Source organism: Elephas maximus, chromosome 11, assembly GCF_024166365.1.
Source record: "Elephas maximus indicus isolate mEleMax1 chromosome 11, mEleMax1 primary haplotype, whole genome shotgun sequence".
Lineage (NCBI taxonomy): Eukaryota > Metazoa > Chordata > Mammalia > Proboscidea > Elephantidae > Elephas > Elephas maximus.
In genome coordinates this window covers 100605081-100622689 of record NC_064829.1, presented here as the reverse complement: position 1 = coordinate 100622689, position 17609 = coordinate 100605081, and the positions used below count along the sequence as shown (strand labels likewise).

Here is a 17609-nt window from a genome sequence, read left to right as displayed (position 1 = left end):
AATTATTCCACGGAAGGCAGAGTAGCCTCAGACTCAACTTTGCATTGTCAGAGAAAAAATTGTCTGAGCTACTGACTGAATACAAACTCTTAGGTTCTTAAGGTCCTTCATTAATGATGCCAGCAGATCAGAATCTGAGGCTGTTCGGAGAAGTGAGAGTTCTGTCAAGGGAACCTCATCAGTCCTTATTCAGCCTAACTGGGAATACCGAGGGTCATTTCAGATCACTATGCTCTGCTCCACATTCCCTCAGGATTCCCAAGGACTCCTGCCATGCGGGAATTGGCGCTAACTTCCTGACCAGGACAGAATGAAGAAAAGTTTGGCTGAAGCAAGCCTGGTTCCTTTTGGAGACAAGCCTCACACCTTTTGGAAAATAATAATAATGAAAAAAAATTGTCAGAGGTGAAATAATTGGTTCTGTCTTTCAGATGGAAGATGATCTTGAGGACCATTTACCTTGCTTAGGATTACTTATCACCGCATATTAAAATTTTCCATTTCATAGCTCATGTTTACGATATTCTACTCTCACAGGAACACACTGTGTCTTATTCGTCTCCGTATCACCAGTGGTTATGGCAAGTCCTGCAATAGCCAAGGATATATCTTGCCTAGAGGACGACCAAGTGTCTGACCAAGTGTCTGAAAGGCAGTTCTTGCTCTGAATGGTTAATTCAGAATTTCGTTGTTGTTGTTGTTGAGAATCTACACAGCAAAACATACACCAATTCGACAATTTCTATGTGCACAATTCAGTGATATTGATTACATTCTTTGGGTTGTGCAACCATTCTCACCTTCCTTTTCTGAGTTGTTCCTCCCGCATTAACATAAACTCATTGCCTCCTAAGTTTCCTATCTAATCTTTCCAGTTCCTGTTGACACTTTGGTTCCGTATAAATTGATCTTAAAATAGCACGATGCTCAAGGTAGACATTCTTTATTAGTTAAGCTAAATTGTCTTTTGGTTTTAAGAAGACTTCAGGGGATATTTTTGGTTTAAGGTTTAGAGATTATCTCAGGCAATAATTTCAGGGTTTCATTCACCTTCCATGGCTCCAGGAAGTCCAGAGTCCATGAAAGTTTGAAATTCTGTTCTCAATTTCCCCCCTTTTTATCAGTATTGTTCTACAGAAACTTTGATCAAAATGTTCAGTAACGGTATCTGGGCACCATCCAGTCTTCTGGTCTCATGGCAAAGGAGACAGTTGTTTGTGGAGGCAATTAGCCACGCGTTCCATTTCCTCCTTCTATTCCTGACCCTCCTTCTTTCTCTGTTGCTCCAGGCAAATAGAGATCAATTGTTGTGCCTTGGAAGATTCAGAGTTTTTAAAGAAAATTGGAAACTATAAGCAGACCAAGAAGAGGCACTTTATTATATTCTTATGGTGTAGTATACTTAGAAAAAGGGCTCTAAATTGATGTTTGCAATTGGCTTTACAACTTGTTGTCCGTGTGACTTTGGGAAAAATAATTTTTGTACTTTAGCCTCAGTGTTCAAAAAGGAAAAATGATAATATAGACACTTAACCCTCTTGATTTTGCCAACCCTGAGTCTTTATCTTCGTGAATTTATAATAGGAAAACAAAACAAAACAATATCGATCCAAAAACAGTATAATGGATCAATCACTTTCGATGAAAGAATTAAAACTGATTGAAATTTGTTTTTTCCATCCAAATTGAAAAACAAATAAATTTTGGTACTTTATGCTATAGGTCATGTAATTAGCTGGCCAATCTCATTCTCACTATTGGAAATTATATTGTACAAAAACTTTAGAGATCTATTTGGAAATACCCTAGCTTTAAATTTGTTAATACCCCTTGAATAGGTAATTTCACTTAGGATACTGTAGCTCCAACAGGTATAGTGTAAAACTGTATGTATGGAAATATTTGTTGTCAGGGTACCTATAATGAGAAATTGTTGTTGTTAGAAGCAACTAAATGCTGAATATCACCACCCATCTGTCAGTTTATGCTACTGTGGTGACTTGTGTGTTGATGTGATCCTGGAAGATATGCCACCAGTATTTCAAATACCAGCAGTTTCACCCATAGTGGACAGGTTTCAGAGGAGCTTCCCAGACTAAGACATACCAGGAAGAAGGGCCTGACAGTCTACTTCCGAATATTAGCCAATGAAAACCTTTTGGATCACAAAGGAACATTGTCCAACTTGCTTACTTTGGATATATCAATAGGTATCGCTGGTGGAGGATATCATATTTGGTGAAGTAGCAGGCCAGTTGGGGCGAGGGAGACCCTTGGTGAGCTGTATTGGCACAACAGTTGTGCCACTGGACACTAGCATAACAGCAATCGTGAGGATGACATAGGATAAGGAACTGTTTTGTTTTGTTGTACATAAGGTCACCATGAGTTGGAGCTGACTCCATAGCATCTATCTATCTATCTATCTAAATGATGGATAGTAGTGGAGTGCTTAAGTAAGCTTAAGGATTTTAGCTACATGGCATATTATGCCCTGTTTAAATAATATATAGGAATAATTTTAATTATACAGAACACATATAACAATCTTAATTGAAAAATGCATAAAATTAAGTTTATAGTATAAAATCAGCTCCTCATTTGCCTACTTTAACATACACACACGAAGTGCATTCCTTGGGCAAGGTGTCAGGCCTGGAAGCAACGATGCCAGGCAAACTGAACTTCTGGTTATAAAAAAGGAACTAACAATGTATAATTTTTACCACAAAATAAATACACTAAAGGCCAAAATGTTAACTCTGCTTATGTGTCTTGGAAGCATGTAATGTGATTAATACTATGTGTCACTGTAGTGCAGCGAATTACTTGATATGGCCCTTCTAGCCATAGTCTTTGAAACTCCCACCAAATGACTGGGTGGGACTACGCAGATGAGGTGCTGTGTCCCACAAGGCGATTGGACAGCTTGCTAATAATGCAAATAAAGGTCATGGCACCATTGTGGGGTTGGGACCATGCAAATGAGGTGTATGGAACCTTAATGAGGCATGGTCAGTTTTATCAACCCACTAGGCTTAAAATGAGCCATCCCAGAGGTGGACAGGGGGAACTCACTACCACCAAGAAGAGATGAGAGCAATGCCCGTCCTTTGGACAAGCAGTCCCTGTGCTGGGAACCTCCTAGGCCCAGGAGATAGAGAGAAAGCTGTAACACGGAAGACAGCAAGAGAAGATGGCGAGAAGCAGCAGGAGAGAAACGGCAGCAGCAGGGGCAGCAGAACTAGGAGACTACCACCGTGTGGCGGGCTTTCTAGCCCACAGGGCAAGAAAGCTGAGCGATTTCGGATAGGAGACTTGCTGGCAGAGCGGAGTGCCTCCAGGCACTTGGCGGAACTAGGCTAGCTGATCCACAGAGCTAAGAGTTGAACATTTGCACAAGAATGCACCAAGCAGAGCCCAGCAGCAGAAGGCCCCAAGAAAGACCCCACGGCAGAGGGGAGAAGAAGTTGTCCTAATTAAGCTGTATTTTGTATTCTGTATAAAAGCTCTGCTCTTAGTTGTTCCTGTTACTTCTAATTTGGTCCTGATCTCAAGCTGTATCTTGTTACTTCCCTAATAAACCCCACAATTGTGAGTATGGTCTGTGAGTTCTGGGTGGCTATTGCAATGAATTATCGAAACCAGTAGAGAAGTAGAGAGTGCTGGTGTCAGAATTTGTAAAACGGTTGCTGAGAGGAGGTATGTCTGACTTCCACCTCATGGGAATCAGTCTTGGGCAGTTTGATAATGTTTTTCCTTCCCCCTTATGAAGTTAGAGAAGGTCAGATGATGCCCCCACCGTGCCGTTTTTATAGTCTCTGTTTTCAGTTTTTTAAAGGGGCATATTTGATATTCATAATGAAAAGTATTGCATTTTCCCAAGATTCTACCATTTGTTTTGAAAGTATAATGTACAGTGAAACCTGCTGAGTTAAATTCAGATGCTACTGACCTTGGGAACTATTTCCAGATGTGCACATCCAGACACAATGTAACGAGAACCAAAGTTCAGGGGTTCCACTGGGGGCGAGTTCTGCAGACGCACACCATGGAACCTGTCTTCCTCTTCATCTATTGCCTAAGACAGAAAGAAGTTAGAAAGGAAAAAAAAAAAGTAAATAAGCAAAAACAGTGGCATAAAAAATTATAATTTTTTTAAGTAGAACGTATGGTATGATTCAAACATGTGCGTGCATGTCTTAATTCAGCTACAATCAATTTTAAACATGATGATGAAATCTCTGGATCTTACTCCTTCTGAAAACCCCCCAAAGAATCCTGCCCCTTTCTCCTTTCTTTGAGAGTCAGAAAAGGGAAGCTCAGTTTTCAGTGGAACTGAATTTCTATCACAGATTGTTGCCTATGGTACAATGGTAAGCACACATTAAATGACATCATGGCAGGTGATTCATGCTTCCTTCAATTAAAGCTGTTCACGTCCTTTCTGTTTGACAAGGAGATGGGCAGACCAACGTGATCACATAGAAATATAATTCTTGTCTTCTTGTAACACAGAAAGAATCGGTCAGCCTTACCTTTGTTAGCGTATTATCGCTGGGGATAAGGTACAAGTGGAATTTAATATCTTGAGGATGTGGGTGATGAGGATCTTGAGGATCAGTGTGGTGGAAGTGACAGGAACTGAGAGTCGGGTACCACTGGCAATCAACAGCAGGATTCCCATCAGAGAGAAGCTGGGGTTTTCTAGAACAGCATAGAAAGGCTCCACCCGGGTTGGTTGCTCCAGGACCATTCCTTCATTCTTAAAATGGGCAACTTGGAACCAGGAGATATCAACCTCACCTCCTGTAGGAGAGCCACAATGACAATTGTGCAAAATGTTGCTGAATAATTCCCACAGCCTCCTCTTTCCCCACGTTACCTTGGAGGGAGATGAAGTGGGGCAGCTGGATTTTGGCTATGGCCCCCTCAGGCTCTGCAGTGATATCAAACAAAGGACCTGCCACCATCCAGTGCTCATCCTGCTGCAGGGCCAGGTCCAGGTGCTGACCCCAAGACTCAAACGAAATCGTCACAGTCACCGCCTCCCTGACACCAAAGCCCAGGCCTGTGGCTGGCCACAGATACCACCCAGCGGTGGGGAAGTGGACACTGAAAGAGCCAGAGGAGAGCATCATGACGGGAGAGGCACCAAGACTCTAAATTAAATCACATTGTGTAGAGGATGTAGTATTTGGTATTAGGAAAAGGTTCAAGATCCATCTACAACCTTACTAAATTAGAAAAATCTGGGAATTTAATTAAGCTCTCTGAGCCCCAATTTCTCTCCATTGTGAGACAAAGAACTTGGTTTGGTCCTTAAAGTCTGGTTTCTGAAAATAACCCAAGCAATCAAAATGCCTTTGTTTTACAAAATAATCAAGCAAGAAGGAGCTGCACAGGCTCCACATTAGGCAAATTAACTTCAGGAAAGGGGGGGGCCTAATGCAGTCATGCTTTTTCATTGATTGGAGGTATCATAATATGCACTAAGGTCATGTCATAGCATATTCATTGAGGTTTCATGACTCAGGGACTCGGGACCTTGAAGTGCTCTCTTTGAGGCCTCCTGTATTGGTGAGACCATCCATGCACAGAGAAGGGAGCTGCACATCCCTGGGGACGTGGAGGGCCCCGTGCCACGAACTCCCCCAGACCTTTTCTAATAAGTCTCTTCCTTTGTATCCTTTCTGATTATAATAAATCGGTAACTGTAAGTATAGGTAACAGTCTCCATGAACTTTGTGAGCTGTTCTAGAGAATTAAGGAGCTCTGGTGGCACAGTGGTTAAGTACTCGGCTACTAACTGAAAGGTCAGCAGTTGGAACCCACCAGACACTACGTGGAAGAAAGATGTGGCAGTCTGCTTCCATAAAGAGCCTTGAAAACCCTGTTGATCAGTTCTACTCTGTCCTGTAAGGTTGTTATGAGTCAGACTCAACTGGATGGCAACAGGTTTTGTTTTGTTTTGTTGTTTTTTTTCTAGAGAATTAATAAACCCACAGAGGCCATGAGCTAGCAGGGGTTGGCAGTACAGACTTGGTTTGTGTAGACCCAGCTCTGGATGTCTGGGTGATAGAGAAAGGCTGCAAGGGCAGTCAATGAAGAAGATAGAGTTCTTCTAGCTTGTGACCTAGTCCTAGAGGACAAGAGACAGACTGGCTGGTCTGAAGTACAGAAAGTTGTGCAGACTATTGAGCCTACAGCTGCTCCCTGATGACCCAGCCTCAAGTGGTCAGGGATGTTTTGCCCCAGCTCAGGATACCTGGAGATGAGGTCTGATCTAACACTGGGTGGTTAGATTCAGAGAGAGGAATTGCCACAGAAGTGGGTGGCAACAAGGCATGGAAATGTGGGAAGGTGACGCATGGATCCGCTTTTAGGTGGGAATTGGATTTATGCTGAACCTTCCTAAGCAGTTAGTGATAAAGGTGGGTGTTTTAGTTATCTAGTGCTGCTATAACAGAAAACTGCAAGTAGGTGGCTTCAGCAAACATAAATTTATTTTCTCACAGTTAGGAGATGTCATGGATTGAATTATGTCCTCCAAAAAATGTGTGTATCAAGTGGGCTGGGCCATGATTCCCAGTATTGTATGATTTTCCCATATGTTGTAAATCCTGCCTCTATGATGTTAACAGGGAGTATGATAGGCAGCAGTTGTGTTAGTGAGGCAGGACTCAATCTTAAATATTGGATTGTGTCTTGAGGCACTCTCTTGAGGTATAAAAGATAGAAGCAAGCAGAGAGACAGGGGGACCTCATACCACCAAGAGAGCAGCACCAGGAGCAGAGCACGTCCTTTGGGCATGGGGTCCCTGTGCCTGAGAAGCTCCTCGGCCATGGGAAGACTGAGAACAAGGACCGTTTTCCAGAGCCGACAGAGAGAGAAAGCTTTCCCCTAGAGCCAATGCCCTGAATTTGGCCTTCTAAGCCACTAGACTGTGAGAAAATAAATTTCTCTTTGTTAAAGCCATCCACTTCTGGTATTTCTGTTACGGCAGCACTAGATGACCAAGACAGGAGGCCAGAAGTCTGAATGCAGGGTGCCAAGTCTAGAAGTCTTTCTCTGTCCCCTCTGGATGAAGGCCCTTGTCCCTTTTGAACTTCTGTTCCTCAGCAATCTTCATGTGGCTTGGCATCCATCTTCCCCCATCTTTGCTTGCTTTCTTACTTAATCTCTTTTAATATCTCAAAAAAGATTGATTTAAGACACACCCTATACTAATACTGCCTCATTAACCTAACAAAGAAAGTCTATACCCAAATGGGATTATAAAAACAAGTATAGTAGAGGTTAGGGTTTACCACACTTATTTTGGGAGGAAACAATTTAGTCCTGAACATTGGGGTTTGCTCTCCTTAACCTTTTTATAGAGCCATTGGTAGGGACCACCTTGCCATCCTCACATCTGTATATGTTGAAATTAAAATACCAACTCGACAGTGCAGGAAATAAACAGATAATTGATAACATTTCAGGTATCTTAAATGAGGAATCATGTATATTCCCCTTATATTAGAGTTGTATTTACATAATCTCTATATTCTATTCTTACCTGTGTCTGTTTAGGCTTTTGTCAATCAACTCAACATCCACATTTCCTCCAGGTCCATGAAACTGATTATTTTTGCAATCTGTTTCAATATCAAATGAGAGATTAGGAAAATATTAGTTACTTCTCTACTGAACAAATATTTTCTGAAAATGAAGCAAAATACATTGTGCATATAAGAAGCAAATTGATGGAAAAGGCATGGTCTGTAGGAGTGCTGGATGCTGAATTATACACATGATATTGAGAATGTAGATATTGGAGAGAACAATATGTTGCTAGAACTTAGGCTTGTGGTTTTTTAATCTGGACAAATTTGTATCCCCAAAATCTCAAAGTGTTTTTTTCTGGAAAGCCACATTTGATAGCTTTGGTGCTGGGAACTATTTCTCTAGGGTTGGAACCACACCAGTTCAATTTGTATATTGTCCTAAATAGCTGATATTACCTTCTGTTGGTAAGGAAAGTTGCCAAAAAAGGAAGAAGCACAAAAGCTGAAGAGGAAGAAGAACATGTGTTCCTCCTAAGTACCCTGCCACCACCCTCCCAAATGACCCCAGACCATGCCTGGTTCCCCTGAGCATTTCTACAATCCAGCAGGAAGCAGACTATCAGCAACTCTCAGGACCCTCCACACCTACTCTGCTCTATTCCATGTCCACTGCTCAGGCTCTGGGACAAGGACTGTTTACACACAGTAAATATGTATACACTATATCATAAAAGTCTCTGCTATATTGTCATTTGATGAATTTAGTTTTCAAAGAATTACAATTGAAGGGATCTCATTGTCTTGTGTTTGTGGAGAGCAAAGATTATTTTTAGGCAAAATAAACAGTCTCAGTTACCCAACCTCTCCAAGCCTGTTTCCTTCTGTGTAAAATGGAGAACAATACTTTCCAAATCTTAGAGTTAATGTGAACCCTGGTACCTATAGCCTGGTACCCAGAGAACTATGTGCACTCTATGTCAGCTATTAATGTTAATACAAATGAACTTACCTCATGACCACATGGCTAGTAAGCATGTGGTCTGAGCTGGGCATCACAGTACATGTAACACCATTTCCGTGCTCTTGAATCTCACATGACTTTCAAACTATTCCACACCATGTGGGACGTTTTCAAACCATAGTACTTAGAGGCGGGCCTTGTAACAGGACCTAGAATTGTCAAGCTTTGACTAATGTTTTTTAAAAATCTTATGCCATAAGACTAGGAAAGTCTTTTAGCCCGGTCCTCCACAGTACAAATGTCTTAAAATATCAAGGCCCTTAACAACCCATTGCCTATTTTGTGAAGACTGAGATGGATTAAGATAAAACAAACACAAAAACTGAGCTCCTTTTGATTAAGCCAAATACGGTCAAATGCCGACTCACACCTCCTACTGGCTGAATGAAGTTGAGTGACTTCTCATCTGCCACTTTATTTTACTCATTTCTAAAAGCTATAGAATCCACTAATACAGTTTCCATGGATTATAAAAAGAGAACGTGTATAAAATACCTAACAATGGTGGAATTATAGAACGCATTTGAGAATTAATACCTAAAATTACAAATATTTAGTATCCCCATTTAGGCTGCATAGTGCACTATGGTAAAAACAAGCTGCCATCAAGTCAACTCTGACTCATGGTGACCTATGTGTGTCAGGATAGAACTGTACTTCACAGGGTTTTCAATGGCTGACTTTTTCCAAAGTAAATCATCAGGCCTGTCTTCCAAAGTGCTTCTGGGTGGAACTTCCAAAATTTTGGTTAGCAGCTGAGCACTTTAACCATTTGTACCACCCTGGGGCTCCCTTTTAATCTTCCCCAAATCCACTAAAGACCTCGAAATTGTGTTCTCCATGTAAACAAACAGAACATTTCAGTGAACTGGCTGACACACCTTTGGATCATTCTCTATATTAGCAAATTACCTGTTACTTGTCTCTGTTGCATCTGTAGAGATTGCTGGTCTTCTGGCTCATTGGTGTCTGTGGGCCTTGTGTTTCAAAAATTTGAAAAATACTAAGAATCAGTTCATGAATATGAAGGGGAGGCAATTAAAAACTAAATCCGTATTGTTCAATACAGTAGCCACTAGCCACATGTGGCTATTTAAATTTAAACTAATTAAAATTAAATTAAAAATTCAGTTCATGAGAAGAAAACATTCTTTTGTGGTTACGAGAGGGGGGAGGGAGGTGGGAGGGGGTATTCACTAGATAGTAGATAAGAACTACTTTAGGTGAAGGGAAAGACAGTACACAATACAGGGGAGGTCAGCACAATTGGACTAAACCAAAAGCAAAGAAGTTTCCTGAATAAACTGAATGCTTCGAAGGCCAGCGTAGCAGGGGCAGGGGTCTGGGGACCATGGTTTCAGGGGACATCTAAGTCAATTGGTATAATAAAATCTATTAAGAAAACATTCTGCATCCCACCTTGGAGAGAGGCATCTGGGGTCTTAAACGCTAGCAAGCAGCCATCTAAGAGGCATCAATTGGTCTCAACCCACCCAGATCAAAGAGAATGAAGAACACCAAAGACACAAGGAGATTATGAGCCCAAGAGACAGAAAGGGCCACATGAACCAGAGACTACATCATCCTGAGACCAGGAGAACTAGATGGTTCCCAGCTACAACCGGTGACTGCCCTGACAGGGAACACAACAGAGAACCCCTGAGGGAGCAGGAGAGCAGTGGGATGCAGACACCAAATTCTCGTAAAAAGCCCAGACTTAATGGTCGGACTGAGACCGGAAGGACCCCGGTGGTCATGGCCCCCAGACCTTCCTTTGGCCCAGGACAGGAACCATTTCAGAAGCCAACTCTTCAGACATGGATTGGACTGGACAATGGGTTGGAAAGGGATGCTGGTGAGGAGTGGGCTTCTTGGATCAGGTGGACACTTGAGACTATGTTGGCATCTCCTGCCTGGAGGGGAGATGAGAGGGTGGAGGGGGTTAGAAGCTGGTGAAAAGGACATGAAAAGAAAGAGTGGAGGGAGAGAGCAGGCTAGGGGGAGAGTAATTGGGAGTGTGTAGCAAGGTGTATATGGGTTTTTGTGTGAGAGACTGACTTGATTTGTAAACTTTTACTTAAAGCACAATAAAAATAATTTTTTAAAAAATTTCAGTTCATCCATTGTACTATTCACATTTCAAGTGCTCAATAACCACATGTGGCTGATGGCTACATACTGGAAAATACAGAACAGAACACTTCCATCATCAAAGAAAGTTTTATTGGACAGAGCTGATATAGACAATCAAAAAAAAGAGATGGCTTGGATAGTGAGATTTGTCAACCAAATTTATAGATAGTTTAAATTAATAGACTCTCTGGAACCAAATGTGTCTTGACTATTCTTCCTTTACTCCTTCTATTGTACCAGTGTCCAAACACTTTGCTCAGGCAAGTGTTCCAAAGCTCTTTATTGATAAGTGCCTGGAGGTACCCCACTCCGCCAGGAAATCTCCTGCCAAAGGCAGTCATCTCTGGCTCTGTAAGTTGGCTCCCACACTGTCTCCTGTTGGTCTCCTGGTTCTGCTCCTGCCATTTCTCTGCTGCTGCTTCTCACCATCTGCTCTGCCTCAGCTGTTACATCTCTTCCCACTTCCTTCTGAGCCCTCACCAGAACTGTCTTTGATGTCCATAATTCTATCAACAGTCTTTTCAAGGCAATCTAGCATTCTATTATTAAAAAAAAAAAAAATTGCCATTGAGTCAACCCTGACTCATAGCAACCCTGTATGACAGAGTACAACTGCCCTATAGGATTTCCAAGGAGTGGCTGGTGGATTCGAACTGCCAACCTCTTGGTTAGCAGCCAAGCTCTTAACTACTGCACACAACTTAAAATTCTTCCAGCCTCTACTCATTCACAGTTTCAAATATGCCTCTACATTTTAGGTATCTGTTAAAGCACCACTCCACTCTCCTGGTACCAAATTCTGACTTAGCTATCTTGTGCTGCTACAACAGAAATGTCTGGGTGGCTTTCACTAACTGAAGTTTATTCTCAAACAGTCTAGGAGGCTACAATTCCAAATTAGGGCTCTAGCCCCAGGTGAAGGCTTTCTCTTTCTGTCGACTCTGGGAGAAGGCACTTGTCATCAATCTTCCCCTGGGTCTAGGAGTCTCTCAGCACAGGAACCCCAGGTTCAAAGGACAAGCTCCATGCCTAGTGCTCCGTTCTTGGTGGTATAAGGTCCTTTTCCTCTCTATTTGCTTCTCTCTTTTATATCTCAAAAGAGTTTGACTCAAGATACAACTTAATCCTGTAGATCAAGCCCTGCCTCATTAACTTCATAGAGATTAGGATTTACAACACATAGGATAATCACATCAGATCACAAAATGGTGGACAACCACACAATACTGGTAATCATGGCCTAAGCTGACACATTTTGGGGAAACACAATTCAATCCATAACAGCCAGTTTCTTTTACTGAAATTTTCTGATTGGTATCATATGACCATTGGGATCAAAATAGTGAATCAGTAGTTGACCCATGAGTAAAATGCATGCATTAGCATTGGTACCCAACCTTGACCATGCCTGGGAGTTTTAACCCATCACCCCTCCATACCCAAGTCACAGTCCAGATCAATTAAATCAAAATGTTAGAGGTAGAACCCAGCTTTCAGTACTTTTAAACCTTCCCAAGTGATCCCAATGTTGTGCCAAGGTTAAAACACATGATCTATAGGGACAGCTAGTGGTTCATTCAGTGTCTGGTGTAAGAAATATGTCTTAACAGAGATGTTGCCTTCTGGAGGAAGACAACCAACTCAATCCATTTCTCTACCTTGGGGAATTTGAACCTGGAACAAATCAACACCTGGGGAATTAGAAGGCTCAAGTCCCCATCACTAAGAGGGGATGTGATTAAACAGCAAAATAAAAATATCTACTTCTGTGGAGAAGACTGTTATTCCATGATAGGTGCTGCTGGGGCATCACGAAATGTGGTCCAGTTTTCTGCTGACATTTTCTTAGGTTCCCTTGATTTCTTGATATATCCAAGGAGTCATTGATGTATTGGATATATGTATTCATTTCAATGTGAAGGGATTACAGAGAAAATGATATATATGATATGACTAACATGGGAGGGGATTAGAAGAAAGGGTCTATAGTTCTTCTTTCAGAAGGGCTCTGTGGGCAGGCCATAAAGTCAGAGACACTTGGGCTGCCTTCCTTAGACTTGGTGCTATGTTCAGGGCTACTAATTTAGCCCAGGATTATGCCAGCCCCACACAAAGCACTGATGATGAATATGTCATTTTATAGTCTCTTTCATGATGCATGTGCAACCTGGATACTGGTGGCTGGCTGTCTGATAAGGCCAAATTCAGGAGTACAGCAGAAACACAGTGGTGAGCTGTAGCCAGCTCATACCAAATGATGAGTTATTAAATTTTCAGGAATTCCAAATAGGTTGCTATTATGAATTGAATTGTGTTTCTCAAAGATGTATATGGAAGTCCTAACCTCCGTACCTATGAATGTGATCCTGTTTGGAAATAGGGGTTTTCTTTTGTTATGTTAATGAGGCCTTACCAGAGCAGGGTGGATCCTAAACCTAATCACTTCAGAGTTATAAAAAGAGCTGAATAGACACAGAGACATATACGGGGAGGAGGGGAGACAGACACAATGGATGGCCCATATACAAGCCAAGGATTATCTGTGGATCACAGAAACTACGAGAGAGACACACCAAAGTAATCGACATGGACTAGACTCTGACTTGGACTTTTAGCTTTCTAGACTGTGAGAAAATAAATTTCTGTTCTTCAAAGCTACCCACTCATGGTATTTCTGTTATAGCAGTGGTAGCAAACTAAAGTAGTTGTTCAATACACTCATTAAAAATTAAATCATTTAAACTTACATTTAAATAAATTATATTTAAAACTAAGGTCATAAAGCAGTTGCTCCAACGTCATCACCTCCTCACATTGCTGGATACAGATATCATCTCCAGTAACATCCAATTTCTCTAAAATATCCCTTGGAAAATGCAATAGATTTACATTGTTGTTGTTGCTGCTGCTGTTGTTGTTAGGTGCCGTCAAGTCGGTTTCGACTCATAACGACCCTACGCACAACAGAACGAAACACTGCCCGCTCCTGCGCCATCCTTACAATCGTTGTTGTTTGAGCCCATTGTTGCAGCCACTGTGTCAATCCACCTCATTGAGGGTCTTCCTCTTTTCCGCTGACCCTGTACTCTGCCAAGCATGATGTCCTTCTCCAGGGACTGATCCCTCCTGACAACATGTCCAAAGTATGTAAGACGCAGTTTCGCCATCCTTGTCTCTAAGGAGCATTCTGGCCGTACTTCTTCTAAGACAGGTTTGTTTGTTCTTTCGGCAGTCCATGGTATATTCAATATTCTTCACCAACACCACAATTCAAAGCCGTCAATTCTTCTTCTGTCTTCCTCATTCATTGTCCAGCTTTCACATCATGTGACGCGATTGGAAATACTACGGCTTGGGTCAGGCGCACCTTAGTCTTCAAGGTGACATCTTTGCTCTTCAACAGTTTGAAGAGGTCCTTTGCAGTAGATTTACCCAATGCAATGCAATGCGTCTTTTGATTTCTTGACTGCTGCTTCCACGGGTGTTAAAAAAACTTTCGAAACTGATAGTGGTCCTTGCTGCACAGCACAGTGAATGTAGTTAATCTCACTGAATTGTACAAATAAGAACAGTTGAGTGCGATGCAGACCTCAAATTCTCCTAAAAAGACCAGACTTAATGGTCTGAGACTAGAAGGACCCTGAAGGTCATTGTCCCCAGACCTTCTGTTAGCCCAAGACAGGAACCATTCCCAAAGCCAACTTTTCAGACAGAGATTGGACTGGACTATAAGATAGAAAATGATACTGGTGAGGAGTGAGCTTCTTGGATCAAGTAGACACATGAGACTATGTGGGCAGCTCCTGTCTGGAGGCCAGATGAGAAGACAGAGGTGGTCAGAAGCTGGCTGAATGGACATGGAAATAGAGGGGGGAGAGGAGTGTGCTGTCTCATTAGGGGGAGAGAAACTAAGAGTACATTAAAAAAAAATTTTTTTTTTATAGCAATGTGTATATAAATTTTTGTATGAGAGACTGACTTGATTGGTAAACTTTCACTTGAAGCACAAAAAAAAGAAGTCCTACTTTTGTTTTTTGGCATTTAAAAAAAAAAACAGTTGAAAATGTTTGTAACATATATTTCACCACAAAAAAAAATTTTTAACACAAATGGGAGTTGTACTGAGCATTTAAGGGATGGATCTCGTGGTAGGACAGTCTCTAAATAGCCATAGACTCTGTGTTTTTCTTTTGGGAAGTCTTCCTTCAGGTTCATTCTATGACACAAATCCATCTCATCCCTCAATATATTGAATTTAACAGTTTGTGTCTCTGTCTCCCACTAAATAGTGCTCTTTTCATCCCAGGAAGCAGACCTTAGTCAGTTCTCAACACCTAATACGCAGCACAAGATTTGGTTTTATAACTGGTCAACATCCTTCTTGACATAACTACCTTGCTGAGAATTTTAGGGAGAAAGAGATTCCTAGTTCATATTTTACCTTCACCCATCATTGGTGCCCAAGAGAAGGGGACCTAATTTGATTGGTTGAAGCTGCAGGACCTTAGCAAGATGGTGTTTGTGTTCTATGAACCCATACAACTGTGGTGCTCCTTTTCTGCCTTCTGCCTCTACACTGTGAGGTACTCTGGGCAGAGCATGAGAACCTCATAGGGAACGAAATGTTGGATATTTTACTTCCTTTTTCTTCTCCAATGGGGCAGATTTATTTAAGGCTCCTGATTCAGACATGGAACAGGACATCCCTAGGCTAGGTCCTTTCTACTTGTTCACTCTTGAGGGGTAGGTTCTTTGATCTCCTTTGGCTGGCTAAGACCTAGACTGGGGTTAACAGCAAGGGAAAGTCCCTTGAGGTAAAATCTGCACTGCTCAGTATGATAGCCACCAACCACATGAGCATATTTAAAGTTAAATTACAGGTAGTCCCCAACTTAGGATGTATTCCAGACCACATTTATGACTGTCCATTTGTTTCTATACATCTTATCATTAGTGTAGGGTCACTATGAGTCGGAATCGACTCAATGGCAGTGGGTTTGGTTTGGTTTTGGTTTTATCATTAGTAATATTTACTACATAGAATATTGCACAGGGCAATTTGTTAATGTTAATCATTCTTGATGTTCACTCTCAGAAGTACGATTTTATGATTTACTGTCCAAAACACTGCCATGTTTTGAAATGAAAACTTAAAAAAAAATGTGGTATTCAACTTACTTCAGATCCAACTTAGGACAGATTCATCAGAATGTAGCCTGTTGTAGATCGGAGACTAACTGTGATTAAAATTTGAAAATCAGCTCCTCATTGTGCAAGCCATATTTCAAGTACTCTAAAACCAATGTATCCAGTGGCTTCCATATTCTACAGCACAGATATAGATCATTTCCTCATGGCAAAAGTTCTCTTAGGCCTTGCCGTAGCCATCTGCTAAGTTCAATTGACTACAGAGACCTGCTTTGGGGTATCTGGCATTGGCCAACCAAAATAAAGTTGTTCTTTGAGTCCTTGAAAGTCATGGTTTCTTATCTGTATCACTGCCCTGCAAATATCCCTTGAAGAAAGGGAGCATAGGCTAAGAAGGACTAAGGAAATATGACAGACAATACCTCCAAACCAAAAACCCACTGCTGTCAAGTTGATTCCGACTCATAGTGACCCTATAGGAGAGAGTAGAACAGCATAATAGGGTTTCCAAGGCTATAAACCTAACAGAAGCAGACTGCCACATCTTTCTCCTGCTGAGCAGCTGTTGGGTTCAAACGGCCAACCTTTTGGTTAGCAGCAGAGCACTTTAACCAATGTACCACTAGGGCTCCTGCAGTACCATCGGCCCATCAAATATCACTCTGAAATAAAATCTGTACCTGAGTTAATAGTATTGTGTTAATATTAATTTCCTGGTTTAGAAAATGACTGTGTTTTGTAATGACTATGGTTTTCGCAATGATTATGGTATAGGATGTTATTTTTGTGTGTGCCTAGACTAGCAGGGTTCTGGATTTTAAGAATTGTTTTATTTTCGATTCAGGCCTTTGTATTCAAATAAAAAAAGATAGAAATAATAACTTCTATGTTAGAGAATCCCACCCGAAAGGTACCACTACGAATGTGATTTTTTTTTCCTTGCTTTGCCACAACATACTTCTCTCGTAGGAGAACTCTTATCTTTTTCCTCTCCTAAATTTTTCATCATTTTTTTTCCTTTCAAACTCTTAGGTTGATGAATAATTGCCCAACCCCTAACTTTCATGTGTTCTGCCCTGCAAGTTTTTCTAAAGATTCAGTTTTTAATAACAGCTTTATTGAGATAAATTCTCACAACATACAATTCATCCATTTAAAGTAGACAACTGAATGTTAAAAAACAAATAAACAAGTTATTTACAGAGTGGGGCAACAAGCACCATCACCACACCTGGAACATTTTCATCACCAAAAAGAAACCCTGTGCCCATTAGCAGGCACTCCCCTTCCCTCCTCAACTACCAGCTCTGGGCAACCAGTTTTCTGGTTGTATGGACTTGTCTATCCTGCACATTTTATGTAAGTAGAATCATACAATATGTGGTCTTTCATAACTGTCTTTTCTCATAATGTTTTCAAGGTTCATCCACGTTGTAGCGTGTATCAGTGGCCAAATACTATCCCATTGTATGAGTATACCAAATTTTGCTTATCCACTCACCAGTTGATGGACATTTGGGTTTGTTCCAATTTGAGGCTATTATGAATAATGTGTACGTATAGATATATACACTCTAATTTTATCTACTAGATGATTTAGGGAGAATATAACCCCAGCAACAAGAACCTGATATATTGACCTAGAGTCCATATTTTGGTCTCTAAATTTCTAAAACTGGTTACATAAGAGATCAACTCAATGTGGAAACTAACCATTTTTTATGTTGTTATTAAGTGCCGTTGAGTCAGTTTAGAT

At 41.2% G+C, this 17609-nt stretch overlaps 1 protein-coding gene across 1 annotated transcript in view; it reads right to left on the bottom strand.

Moving 5' to 3' along the window:
* LOC126085383 (caspase recruitment domain-containing protein 8-like) overlaps positions 1-17609 on the bottom strand; it is a 73037-nt gene that overhangs the window by 7861 nt on the left and 47567 nt on the right. Inside the window, 6 exon segments of the mRNA XM_049900707.1 lie at positions 3956-4081; positions 4539-4613; positions 4616-4809; positions 4886-5115; positions 7563-7641; positions 9485-9549. Coding sequence (XP_049756664.1) covers positions 3956-4081; positions 4539-4613; positions 4616-4809; positions 4886-5115; positions 7563-7641; positions 9485-9549 — 769 coding nt within the window.